The sequence below is a fragment of the Heloderma suspectum genome, chromosome 5 (assembly GCF_057233095.1).
Source record: "Heloderma suspectum isolate Gila_16-S chromosome 5, 16-S_ref, whole genome shotgun sequence".
In the NCBI taxonomy this organism is placed as follows: domain Eukaryota; kingdom Metazoa; phylum Chordata; class Lepidosauria; order Squamata; family Helodermatidae; genus Heloderma; species Heloderma suspectum.
Window position 1 is genome coordinate 146,024,286 of NC_139462.1, and position 14,463 is coordinate 146,038,748.

Sequence of the window (14,463 nt, forward strand, 5' to 3'; positions counted from 1 at the left end):
CCCCTCCTTCAATGAGTCCACCTTCTCACCGCCGTTGTCACCAGGTTCTATTGCTCCTCATCGTCTTTCTCATCATTGCTACCACTTGCTTGCTCAACAGGCAGACAGGCAGTTGGTAAATAGGGAGTGGCATTTACTGCTTCTTACCACCACCACCATTGTCTGGGCCAGAGCGAGAGGCAGATAGACAAGCAGGTTGCAATGGTGAGGAGGAGCAACTTGTCAGTGGGCCCCTACTGAGGTGTGGGCCCTTGGCAGGTGCCCAACCATGCCTATTCTTGACACTGGCCCTGCTGTTAAGCATGGTAGCCTTTGTCCTTATCTTTAGCATGAAACATCCTGGTTACTAGGCATGCAGATAGGTATAGAATAAAAGAAGGGGGTCAGTGTAATGACTACTGCTGTCACAAAGGCACTGGTGGCTTCCTAACACTGGGGAACGTAGTGTTATTTCTCATCTTACTTCATAAGGTGGATAGGAATTTGTGAGTCTCTCTCTGAGAGGAAATGTTCCAGGCTCCCCAAACACAGTCTATTACCTTCCTCTCCCTCTTAGCATTCCAAGGATACATTTCCCATCAACATCTGCAAAGCTTTTCAGGAGAAGGCAGGCAGGCAGACAGACAGACAGACAGACCCACAGACATGAAGTATGACATTGAGCTCTCTCTCCAGTTTGTGAGGCATTTGCAATATATACATTTCATTCCCCTCCATACCCCAGAAAAAAGTGAGGACTCAGCTAAAAGAGAATAGTAGTCTTTAGTATGCTGAGCTACAGTTATTCTGGATTTCCAGTCAAACTTTTTGAGAAGTAGTTGATATAGAAATGTTTCAAAGCTGTGCATACCAAAATTGTGAGCAGATGGATTACATGGATCCACAGCCATCATAGGCATAAAACTTTTTCACAAGAAATAATTCATTTTTTAAAAAATACATGATAAGCAAGAGGCCATACAATCATATATTTTCATTAGGTTGCACTATACAACTTTCCATAAGGCTTTGTCAGTAGAGAATCTTCTTAAATCAGCAATGGTCATTCTTTTCCTTAAAAAAAAAAAAATCACCTGCCATCAAAAAAACATAACTGAATGATTCTGTCTTTACTGAAAAGGAAGAGGCTTCTTCCCAAGGTCAGTTGACGATGGCTGTTATGAAGGGAAATGGGACTTGTACAAATATACATTGAAACCAGATCCATACCTGTTTAACAGCCATAGAACTCAACCAAGGAATCTAAGGATTTGCAGTTGGGTGGAAGGGATAGAGACAATGAAGAATTCACCCTCATAGAACTACAATTCACAAGATTATTTAGGAAAGTTCTGATGGTTAAACCAGTTTGAAACCAATTAAAATTTGTACTGCAGCGGTGGCCTACAGCCCCACTGGTGGGGACTGCATTCAGATTATAAGAAAGCTCAAGCCATGATATTTGATCTGAGACAGTCCTTTCACACAACCACAGCTTGCTAAAACATAGATAAATGTAAGGTGTGTGAACTGGTCTCGGATCTCCCCACTTTAGTGATGTCTAAATTTCGACTGATCTATGCAATACGAATCCCTGAAGCATTAGTTATTGCCTTATCTGCCCTCAAATTGCCATAACAGAGATAATGATATAGATTGGGCAAATCTGTGCTTTAAAGAAAAGCCATGCTCTGGGACTGTGTCATTCTGCAGCTCCCCCCGCATGCAGGACTATCCAATATCTTTTGCCTTTCCCTTTAAGAGAAAACTGCTTGACAAATTTCCTTCACAACAGGGTTTCAGTGGGAGATTAAAAGGAGAGGGAAAAAATGAGTTAATCAATATGCCACATATTACATGAAATCTCCTGGATCAAATGCGTTTGCTAAAACTGTAGTAATATTTCTGCAACGGCCTATATATAAGAAACAGAAGCAAACGAACTTGTAAAATCTGGTTCTAATTCCCCACTATATGTCTATATACATACAGAATACACCAATATGTCACAGGTAGAACGGATGTGGGCATGATGACCTCAGGTCAGCAGAGTCGTAGCAAAGCTAAATGGAATGGTCTTGCCTCAGATTTGAGCAAGAAAACAAATAAGGCTTCCTGTGCTTTAAGATCCTCCTGTCTGACAATGACAAGAATTATAGGAGCATTCTTTACATTGCTGATAGGTACTGTACACAATCATTATCACGTGCCCATGTCAGGCATACATTTCAAAGTGCTGGCACAACTGAAAACAGGCAAAGGTGGATTTCCCTCAAATGCTTCCTACACCCTGGATTTCTTGCTCTCTGAGGGTGGATCTATGCCAAAAAATTAAATCACTTTAAAAACTAGTTTAACCGTTATGGTTTTCTCCAAAGAATCTTAGGAACTGTACCTTGGTGGGGATGTGGAAAATTTTATGTTAGGGCTGTTCCAACATTACCTTGAGTAGTATGGGAATGTTGGGAGCCCCAAATCACATGGGAAGTATCCTTGCCTTAAAACACCAGTATTGTCCCTCCCAGGATCTGGAGCAATGCTGGTGTGGGAAGGAGCCTTGGTATGGGTTCCTCCCATGCGGCCTTAAACAACAGAGGTGCCTGAGCCATGATGAAGTTGTTTCCATGCCATTAAAGATAACATCAGATGGGACCCCTTAGAGCAGGAGTGGGCAACACACAACCCACCCCACCCCACAGCCTTTTTTGCAGCCTCCTCCACCACCACCACTGAATTTGCTGCTGGAATTGATGGTTCAGCAGCAAAACGGGGCTGTAAGGAAAACAAGTAGTGGATTGCTGTTGAAATCTGGCACCAAAAAAGGACCATATAGTCTTTTGTTTGAAGGAAACACCAACCCTTTTTTGCTGCTGTGCCACCAAATTTCAGCGGCAAATTCGGTAGCTCACCTGAATGTGCAGGCAGCAGACCAAATTCTGGTGACTTCTGGGAGAAGGGGGAATTGGTCCCTAGACCCTCAGAAATTGCCAACCCCTGCCTTAAGAATGTCTTCACCTCCCGCACAGAATGACAGTTCCCAAAATTCACTAGGGAGAGGGAATGACTGTTAAGCCATTTTAAGTCTGTAATGCAGTTAGATATGCCCATATTGAAACTTTTAAACACGCATTAAAATGACAATCACTGAAACACTGTGTGAACACTACCCAGCTTTTACAGCATTCTTTTTAGGAAATGATATGTGCAAGAATGTGAGAGAACAATGGTCCCAGCCTTTAGAGATTGAGTTGCTGTCCTCAGGAGAGAAATATTTACATTCTAAAGGGCTTCTAAAAAAAAGTAGAATAGTGGCCCCTGTTCTGACAGGCATTTTTGAACACCTCTAGCTACGGACAAAGAAGGCAGGTGGTTACTGACAATTGTGAACCAATGCGGAACCTCTTAAATTATGCCCTTGGTTTAGATGGATACTAGAAGGGGCAATTCATGGTAAATCAAAATTAAATAGTACTTTTCTGAAATGCTGTTGTGTTTCCAGTCTCAGTGTTTGTCTGTCACTTGCTGCTCCAGTTGTGCTGATCTTCTTTTTGTTTAAACTAGATGTGCTCAAGAGACTGTAAAAGAGCTCTCTTTTTCTTGCTGAAAAAGTCTTCGCCAATCCCACCCCAATCCCTACTCCCAAACCATCTGCTTCCCTCCCCCTGCCCCAATTTTTAGATAAGCCACTCTTTTTTGCTCTCGTCAATGGTTTCCGTAAAATTGGGGTCATTGTTCATGATGGCTGCATCAGCACTCTCGGCAGATTCTGCCCCCTTGGCTTCATTGGTGTGGTAGGTTCCCTTGTGGCGGAACATGTAGCGAATGAGGAACACCAGGGTGCAGAGGATGGTGAAGATCACAACAGCAATGACACCTAAGAGAGATGGAAGATTTTAATGTGTTAAAAAGAGAGAAAACAAAATTGTAGTTCAACTGGCTCTTAAGGTTAAGCAAGCCTGAAGAGCAGTTATTTTTCAAATATTACTGTCAGATTTGACGGCTAAAATATTCACTTATTGTCAGACAGTATCTGCAATCATTTTTATTGTAATGGGGAATCTCACTATCTTATTGCTACTATTCAATTTTTAATGTATATCAATGAACCGGCAACTAGTTCAGTCAGGTTTGTGTGGATGATACTACAAAGAACTGCAGATAACACTATAGCAGGATAGTAATTTCATGACATAATTAATCCTAACTATGTTACAAACAGATTACTAAAGAAACAGAAAGAGCAAGCAAGCATATGCATTAATCTGTAGATGTGACTTTTGTCTTTGTTTAAAACCTTCTTTGAATTCATTCACTTTTTCACACACGCTCCTTATAGATATAGATATAGATATAGATATAGATATAGATATAGATATAGATACACACTCATACACATTCACTCACACTACTCACACATTCACTCACACATTCATATACATATACTACCCAGTCATGCCACTCACATTCCACCCATATGCACATGTGGACATAATGTGTGTGGACATAACTACATTTCTCCTAGGCCTTGGTGCCAGGTGGACCTCACTGGAGAGAGTGTTCCATAACTGACAGGCCACCAAGAAGGCCCTCCCCCTTGTTGCCACCCTCTAAGCCTTCCTCAGAGGAGGCACCTGGAAAAGGGGTTCAGATGACAATCATAGCACATGGGTAGGTTTATACTGGAAGTGGTGCTTCTCATACCACCCCAAAGCTGTTTTTTTTTTTCCTGTAGAAAGGTGACCAATAAAAACTACTATTACTAATTGCTTCCCCAACATACGGCCCATCCCTGTATATATTGTTGTTGTTCAGTCGTTCAGTCGTGTCCGACTCTTCGTGACCCCATGGACCATAGCACGCCAGGCCTTCCTGTCCTGCGCTCTCTCCCGGAGCGTGCTCAAGTTCATATTCATTGCATCCGTGATGCTATCTAGCCATCTCATCCTCTGCCGTCCCCTTCTCCTTTTGCCTTCAGTCTTTCCCAGCATCAGGGTCTTTTCCAGAGAGTTTTCTCTTCGCATTAGGTGGCCAAAATATTTGAGCATCAGCTTCAGTATCTGTCCTTCCAATGAGCAGTCAGGGTTGATTTCCTTTAGGATTGACTGATTTGACCTCCTTGCAGTCCAGGGGACTCGTAAGAGTCTTCTCCAGCACCACAGTTCGAAAGCATCAATTCTTCAGCGCTCAGCCTTCCTTATAGTCCAGCTCTCACAGCCATACATTACTACTGGGAAAACCATATCTTTGATTAGACGGACCTTTGTCGGCAAGGTGATGTCTCTGCTTCTTACTATGCTGTCTAGGTTGGCCATAGCTTTCCTCCCAAGGAGCAAGCGTCTTTTAATTTCATGGCTACAGTCATCGTCTGCGGTGATCTTGGAGCCCAAGAAAGTAAAATCTGTCACTGCTTCCATTTCTTCCCCTTCTATATGCCAGGAAGTGATGGGGCCAGATGCCATGATCTTCGTTTTTTTAATGTTGAGTTTCAAACCAGCTTTTGCACTCTCCTCTTTCACCCTCAACAAGAGGCTCTTGAGATCCTCTTCGCTTTCTGCCATTAGGGTGGTATCGTCTGCATATCGGAGGTTGTTGATAATTCTCCTAGCAATCTTAATTCCGACCTCTGATTCATCCAACCCGGCATTTCTCATGATGTACTCTGCATATAAGTTAAATAAGCAGGGTGACAATATGCAGCCTTGTCGTACTCCTTTCCCAATTTTGAACCAATCGGTTGTTCCATGTCTGGTTCTTACTGTTGCTTCTTGACCCTCGTACAGGTTTCTCAGGAGACGGGTAAGGTGGTCTGGTATTCCCATCACTTTCAGAATTTGCCACAGTTTGTTGTGATCCACACAATCAAAGGCTTTAGCGTAGTCAATGAAGCAGAAATAGACGTTTTTCTGGAATTCTCTTGCTTTCTCCATGATGCAGCGAATGTTGGCGATTTGATCTCTAGTTCCTCTGCCTCTTCTAAACCCAGCTTGTACTTCCGGTAGTTCTCGGTTCGCATACTGCTGAAGCCTAGCTTGTAGGATTTTGAGCATCACCTTGCTGGCATGTGAAATGAGCGCAATTGTGCGGTAGTTTGAACACTCTTTGGCGTTGCCCTTCTTTGGAATTGGAATGTAAACTGACCTTTTCCAGTCTTGTGGCCACTGTTGAGTGTTCCAGATTTGTTGGCATATTGAATGCAGCACTTTAACAGCATCATCTTTTAGGATTTTAAATAGCTCGGCTGGAATACTGTCATCTCCGCTAGCTTTGTTGTTACTAATGCTTCCTAAGGCCCACTTGACTTCACTCTCGAGGATGTCCGGCTCAAGTTCAGTGACCGCACTATCATGGCTATCAGGGACATTCAGATCTTTCCTGTATAATTCTTCTGTGTATTCTTGCCACCTCTTCTTAATCTCATCTGCTTCTGTTAGGTCCCTGCCTTCTTTGTCCTTTATCATGCCCGTCTTTGCACAAAACGTTCCCTTGAGATCTCCACTTTTCTTGAAGAGATCTCTAGTCTTTCCCATTCTGTTGTTTTCCTCGATTTCTTTGCATTGTTCATTTAAGAAGGCCTTCTTGTCTCTCCTTGCTATTCTCTGGAACTCTGCATTCAGTTGGGTATGTCTTCCCTTTTCTCCCTTGCTTTTCGCTTCCCTTCTTTCCTCAGCTACTTGTAAAGCCTCATCAGACAGCCACTTGGCTTTCTTGCATTTCTTTTTCTTTGGGATGGATTTCGTTGCTGCCTCCTGAACAATGTTACGGACCTCCGTCCATAGTTCCTCAGGCACTCTGTCTATCAGGTCTAATCCCTGAAATCTATTCCTCACCTCCACTGTATATTCATAAGGGATATGATTTAGGTCATACCTGAACGGTTTAGTGGTTTTCCCGACGTTCTTCAATTTAAGCCGAAATTTTGCAAGAAGCAGCTCATGATCTGAGCCACAGTCAGCTCCAGGTCTTGTTTTGACTGACTGTATGGAGCTTCTCCATCTTTGGCTGCAAAGGACATAATCAATCTGATTTCGATATTGACCATCTGGTGATGTCCATGTGTAGAGTCGCCTCTTGTGCTGTTGGAAAAGAGTGTTTGCTATGATCAGCATGTTCTCTTGGCAAAACTCTATTAGCTTTTGTCCTGCTTCATTTTGTACACCAAGGCCATGCCTGCCTGTTATCCCGGTGATTTCTTGACTTCCTACTTTAGCATTCCAATCCCCTATGATGAAGAGGACATCTTTTTTTGGTGTTATTTCTAGAAGGTGTTGTAGGTCTTCATTGAACCGATCAACCTCAGCTTCTTCGGCCTCCGTGGTTGGGGCATAGACTTGAATTACTGTGATGTTGAATGGTTTGCCTTGGATTCGTACTGAGATCATTCTATCATTTTTAAGATTGTACCCCAGTACTGCTTTTCCCACCCTTTTGTTGACTATGAGTGCTACTCCATTTCTTCTAAGGGATTCTTGCCCACAATAGTAGATATGATAGTCACCTGAATTAAATTCGCCCATGCCTATCCATTTTAGTTCGCTGATTCCCAAGATGTCGATGTTCAATCTTGCCATCTCATGTTTGACCACCTCCAGCTTACTTTGATTCATTGATCTGACATTCCAGGTTCCTAAACAATATTGTTCTTTACAGCATCGGATTTTCTTTTCACCACCAGACACATCCACAGCTGAGTGTCCTTTCGGGTTTGGCCCAGCCGCTTCACTCTTTCTGGCGCTACTTGGAAATACCCTCTGCTCTTCCCCAGTAGCATATTGGACACCTTCCGACCTGAGGGGCTCATCTTCCGGCGTCATATCTTTTAGCCTTGTGATACGTTCCATGGGGTTTTCTTGGCAAGAATACTGGAGTGGGTTGCCATTTCCTTCTCCAGTGGACCACATTTTGTCAGAACTCTCTGCCATGACCTGTCCGTCTTGGGTGGCCCTGCACGGCATAGCTTATGGCTTCACTGAGTTACGCAAGCCCCTTCGCCACAACAAGGCAGTGATCCATGAAGGGGACCCTGTATATATATGTCTCAACAAAACCATGGCCATAGCCCTTAAGCACATATGTTTACATAACCCCACCCTCCAAAACCCCCCAATCAGTTTTATGGGACCAATGACACGATTTATGTGTTCAGGATGTCCCAAAAGTTAATGCAGTAAAATCTATATCTATTTCTGAAGTCAAAGCCAGATTTTGAAGATGTTTAGGGTTCTAACTATGGTAATACAGTCATTAATGAGGCACCAAATTAAAGCACTGCCAATGTAGATTTACTGAAAAGCCATGGTTTTGCTAATTTGCCCTCAAATCTCATAAACTTGACAAAAGAAAAAAAAAAGGAGAAAAATGTAGTTTTTTGTTATTGGCTTTGAGATCTGTAGCTTCAGTATGTTGAAATGAAACTCCCCTCCCCCTGCATGCAAGATCCTGTTAAGTTTCCCCTTTAACCTCTTTTAAGTGGTAGTAGGATACCCTTGTCATAACGTCTTGTCATAAGAAGACTCATGCTGTTTCAGACCAAGAGTCATGAGAACAGAAGAACAGAAGAAGAGCCATGCTGGATCAGACCAAGGGTCCATCTAGTCCAGCATTCTGTTCACACAGTGGCCAACCAGCTGTCGACCAGGAACCCACAAGCACGGCATGAGCACAACAGCACCTCCCTACTCATGTTCCCCAAGAACTGGTGTACATAGGCTCACTGCCTCTGGTACTGGAGGTAGCACATAGCCAGCAAGACTAGTAGCCACTGATAGCCTTCTCCTCCAGGAATTTGTCCAACCCCCTTTTAAAGCCAGCCAAATTGGTGGCCATCGCTATATCCTGTGGTAGCAAATTCCATAGTTTAACTACGTGCTATGTGAAAAAGTACTTCCTTTTATCAGTCCTGAATCTTCCACCAATCAGCTTCATAGGGTGATCCTGGGTTCTAGTATTTTGAGAGAAGGAGAAAATCTCTCCCTATTCACATTCTCCACACCATGCATAATTTTGTAGACCTCTATCATGTCTCCCCTTACCCTCCTTTTTTCCAAGCTAAACAATCCCAGCTATTGTAACCTCTCATAGGGGAGATGCTCCATCCCCTTGATCATTTTAGTTGCCCTTTCCTGTACTTTTTCCAGCTCTACAATATCTTTTTTTAGGTGTGGTGATCAGAACAGTGCACAGTATTCCAAGTGTGGTCTCACCATAGATTTGTATAATGGCAGTACGATATTAGCAGTTTTATTCTCAGTTCCTTTTCTAATTATGCCTAACACAGAGTTTGCCTTTTTTACAGCAGCTGCACAATGGGTTGACATCTTCATTGAGTTGTCCACCACAATCTCAAGATCTCTTTCCTGGTCAGTCACCGCTAGTTCAGATCCCATCAGGCTATACTTGAAGTTTTGATTTTTTTGTCCCAACATGCATCACTTTACACTTGCTTACACTGAACCGCATTTACCATTTAGATGCCCATTCTCCCAGTTTGGAGAGATCCTTTTGGAGCTCTTCACAATCCCTTTTTGTTTTAACCACCCCAAATAATTTGGTGTCATCGGCAAACTTGGCCACTTCACTGCTCACTCCTAATTCCAAATCATTTATGAACAGGTTGAAAAGCATTGGTCCTTATACAGATCCTTGTGGGGCCCCACTATTTACTTCCCTCCATTGGGAGAATTTACCATTTATTTCTACTCTCTGCTTTCTGTTACTGTTTAACCAGTTACTGATCCATAAGAGGACCTGTCCTCTTATTCCATGACTGCTAAGTTTGCTCAGGAGTCTTTGGTAAGGGACTTTGTCAAAAGCACTTTGGAAGTCCAAGTAAACAATATCTACCAGATCACCCCTGTCTACATGTTTATTGACATTCTCAAAGAACTCTAAAAGGTTAGTGAGACAGGACTTATCTTTGCGGAAGCTGTGCTGATTCTTTTTCAGCAGGGCTTGTTCTTCTATATGCTTACTAATTTTATCTTTAATAATGCTTTCAACCAATTTACCCGGAACAGACATAAAGCTAACTGGCCTGTAATTTCTTGGATCCCCCCTGGACACATTGGGTATCTTCCAGTCCTCTGGTACAGAGGCTGATCTTAGGGACATGTTACATATTTTTGTTAGAAGATCAGCAATTTCATATTTGCATTCTTTGAGAACTCTAGGATGGATACCATCTGGGCCCGGTGATTTATTTGCTTTCAATTTATCATTAAGGTAAATTGAACAATACTGTTTGCGTCCGTGACATTCCTTAAGTCACACGTGTCTCCTGGGTGGTACTAAAGAACAGTCACTTCAAAGCAAATACCTGAAGTTTCGAAGTTACGGTAACCAGTTAATCCTAATAATCTCCTGGCTATATCACATCGCACCAAATTATGCCTCAAGGCATGAACATAAATGGTCCTTTTCAGGACCCCATGACAAAGAATCTTGGTCCTGTTACCAAGAAATGCCAGATTAATAAAGAAGGAATAAGTAGGTCTAAGTGTCAAGTCCTACAACGGATTTTAGCAGATAATGACATCGATGGAGTTGCAGTTCAGGAAACTCATGCTGAAAATGAGGACCAAATTAGACAGAGAGGCAGGATCCCTGGCTACGACTTGCTGGGAGCAACATACCACCATGCTTATGGACTGGCAATGTATGTAAGGTCATCAGTTGAAAATGCCCAACTGTGCTCAGCCTCTAATCTCAACAATGTACAAGAGGTAACTATAAGAATAGGGGAATTAACAATAACTAACATATATAAGCCCCCAGCTACTAATTGGCCCCCACAAAGTCCATACAAGACAAATTAGACAAAAACTTAGTGCTCTCAAAACTACTTGTCCTGAACAATCTGAATATTCATGCCCTTTTCTCCCCTTTGAAATTACAAACGCACTCAAGGACATAAAAGCTGGCAAGGCACCTGGACATGATGGTATACATCCTGAATTCCTCCTGCACTGGAAAATATGCAAAAAGATGGTTGGCAGAATTCTTTTCGGATATTATGGAAACGGGTATAAGATGAAGCAAGATGAAGCAAGCAAAAATCATCACAATACTCAAACCGGGAAAAATAAATGACCAACCAAAGAACTACCAACCAATCACACTGCTAAGCACTGTCTATAAGCTTCTTGAAAGGCTTCTGCATAATAGAATCAGCCAGAAGATACTCCAGATAATTCCAGTGGAACAAGCTGGATTTCACCCTGCACGAAGTTGCGCTGTTCAAGTGCTTTCACTAACAACCTATATAGAAGCAGGATATCAGATGAAGCAAAAAATGTCGGTTGCCTTTATAGATTCAAGTGCGGCATATGATACAGTGTGGAGACATGGACTACTTTATAAATTCATACAAGTAACCTCATGCCGAAAAACTACCCGACTTATTGGTAATATGCTTGCTGGAAGAACTTTCTCTGAGACTATAGGAGAGGATACCAGCGTCCCTAAAATTTTAAACAGACTACCACAAGGCTCGGTTCTTGCACATCTCCTTTTCAATCTATATATAGCTGACATACCACACACAAAGTCTAGGAAGTTTGGCTACGCAGATGATTGGGCTATAGCCACACAACATAAATCCTTTGAGACAACTGAAGATGTCCTCACTTCTGATCTAGACATATTGGATAAATATTTTCATAAGTGGAGGTTACAGCCCAATCCAACAAAGACGGAAGTAACATGTTTCCACCTTTGTAACAGATCAGGAGGCAGAGAGCTCAACATTCAATTTAAGGGAAACCAGCTCAATCATAACATGCATCCCAAATATCTTATGGTCACACTGGATAGGACACTTTCTTATAAAGAACACCTGATGAAGACTGCTGCCAAACTGAGAAGTAGAAATAACATTCTACACAAATTATGCGGCACTAGCTGGGGCTCGACAGCGGATACGCTGAGAACGACCGCACTCAGTCTGGTTTACTCAGCAGCAGAGTACTGTGCCCCAGTGTGGCTTAATAGTCTGTACACAAGAAAGATTGATACACAACTGCATGAGTCAATGCGCATTGTTAGTGGGATGATGCAACCTACTCCCACATACTGGCTGCCAGTTTTGAGCCACATACCACCTCCGGATGCAAGACGAAAGAGCACCCTTCTTCAAGAATACCAGAAGATTATTGACCATCTCCAGCTACCAATATTAAATGATGTAACCTACTTGGAGTGAAACAGGCTAAGATCAAGACATCCAGCCATTTCTACCACTAAAGCTCTTTTAGAAGGTGATTTTAATATCCACAACACGTGGAAACAACATTGGCTAGGAAACTGTCCTCCACAATGCCAAAGCTTGCCCTGTATCATGGAAAAACCACCTGGATTTGACCAGCCCTGTGCGATACGGACAACCTTGAACCAAATTCGCATGGGTCATAGTAGATGTGCAGATGCCCTTTATAAATGGGGCAAAATAACATCATTAAATTGTGATTGTGGGGCTGAAAAACAAACCATCCAACACATAGGGACAGAGTGTCAAAACCGAGCCTACAATGGAGACTTTGCTGATTTCCTGGCTGTGACAACTGAAGCAAAAAACTATATCTGTAACCTAGACATACGTTTGTGATCTTCCTATCTATATTTTATATTTCATATTTATTATGCTCTATGTTTTTATTGTAATGCGATGTGAATGTGCCATACGATAAATAAATAAATAAATATCAATAAGGTTGAGAACTTCATCTTTTGTCACCTCAGTTCTTCAGACTCCCTTCCTGAAAACATCAAGGCACAGGCATCTGTCCTATATCTTCTGCAGTGAAGATGGATGAAAAGAATTAATTCGGCTTCTCTGCAATCTCCTTGTCCATCTAGTCTGGTGCTGGAGCATGTGGTGGCCTCACAACTCCAAGTCGTTTTGGATTAAACTGATTACTTTTGGACTAAACTGATTACTCCATTCCAATCAGGTTTCAGGCCTGGTTATGGGATGGAAACAACCTTGGTCACCCTGGTTAATGGCTTACGCCGGGGAATGGATGGGGGGAGTACAACCCTGTTGGTTCTTCTGGACCTCTCAGCGGCTTTTGATACCATTGACCATGGTATCCTTCTGAATCGTTTATCTCGATTGGGCTAGGGAGGCACAGTTTACAAGTGGTTCTGGTCCTTTCTGGAGGAGTAGTCTCAGCAGATGGTGCTGGGGGACTTCGGTTCCACCCCATGGCCATTAGCCTGTGGGTTGCCGCAAGGTTCTATCTTGTTCCCCATGCTTTTTAATATCTACATGAAACCGCTGGGGGAAGTCATCAGGAGGTTTGGGCTTAAATATCATTAGTGTGAGGATGATACTGAGCTCTACCTCTTGTTCCCATCTGCACATCCCAGGGAGGCTGTGGAACTCTTGAACCAGTGTCTGGAGGCTGTTTTGGGATGGATAAGGATGAACAAGCTGAACCTTAATCCAGACAAGATGGAGGTACTGTGCGTTGGGAAACCAACTACTTCGGATGGAGGTTTACAACTGGTCTTAGATGGGGTTGCACTCCCCCTGAAAGACCAAGTGCACAGTCTGGGAATCCTCCTGGATTCTGAGCTAACTGGGGAAGCCCTGGTGGCTGCAGTGTCCAAGAGTGCTTTTTACCAGCTTAGGTAAAAGCTGCCAACTGTGGCCCTATCTGGAGAGGATGGACCTTGCCTCAGTTATCCATGCACTAGTAACATCCAGGCTGGTCTACTGTAATGTGCTATACATGGAGCTGCACATGTACTTTGAAGACGGTTTGGAAACTCCAGCTTGTGGAGAATGCAGCCACCTGAATATTGGTGGGGGCGAGGCAATTTGATCACATAATGTCTATACTGTGCCAGCTGCACTGGTTACCGGTGTGTTTCCAAGTGCAATTCAAAGTGCTGGTTTTGAGCTTTAAAGCCTAAAACAGTTTGGGACCAAGTTACTTGAAGGACCGCCTTCACCCATATCAGCCAGCCCGCACTTTAAGATCAGAAAGAGGCCCTTCTCATTTGCCCACCTGTGAGAACAGTCAGGAGGGTGATCACACATGTGAGGGCCTTCTCTGCAGTGGCCCCACACCTTTGGAACAAGCTGCCATTGGAGGTCTGCCATGCTCTGTCATTGCAGGCTTTTAAGAAGACCTTGAAAACATATTAGTTTACCTTGGCCTTCTCTTAATATGACTGCTATTGTTGCTCTTACTGGTTTTAACATTGTCGTTAGTGTTATTGTTGTTTTTATCACTTTTAATATTTTAACTGCTTTATGTATTTTATTGCTGTAAGCCGCCTTGTGAGGGCATCTGCCCTGAAAGGCAGTCAAGAAATACTTTAAATAAATAAAAATAGTCTAGCATTCCGTTCCCACAGTGGCCAACCAGCTGCCCATGGGAAGTCCACAAATAGGACATGACTGCAAGAGCACTTTTACTGCTTGTGTTCCCCAGCAACTGGTATACATACTGCCTCCAATACCGGAGGTAATAATATAGACAT

At 42.9% G+C, this 14,463-nt stretch overlaps 1 protein-coding gene across 1 annotated transcript in view; it reads right to left on the bottom strand.

Moving 5' to 3' along the window:
- Window positions 1-748: 748 nt before the first annotated feature.
- CNTNAP2 (contactin associated protein 2) overlaps window positions 749-14,463 on the bottom strand; it is a 2,014,778-nt gene continuing 2,001,063 nt past the window's right edge. Inside the window, exon 24 of the mRNA XM_084857751.1 lies at window positions 749-3,853. Coding sequence (XP_084713877.1) covers window positions 3,654-3,853 — 200 coding nt within the window. The 3' untranslated portion in view covers window positions 749-3,653. The remainder of the gene's footprint in view (window positions 3,854-14,463) is intronic.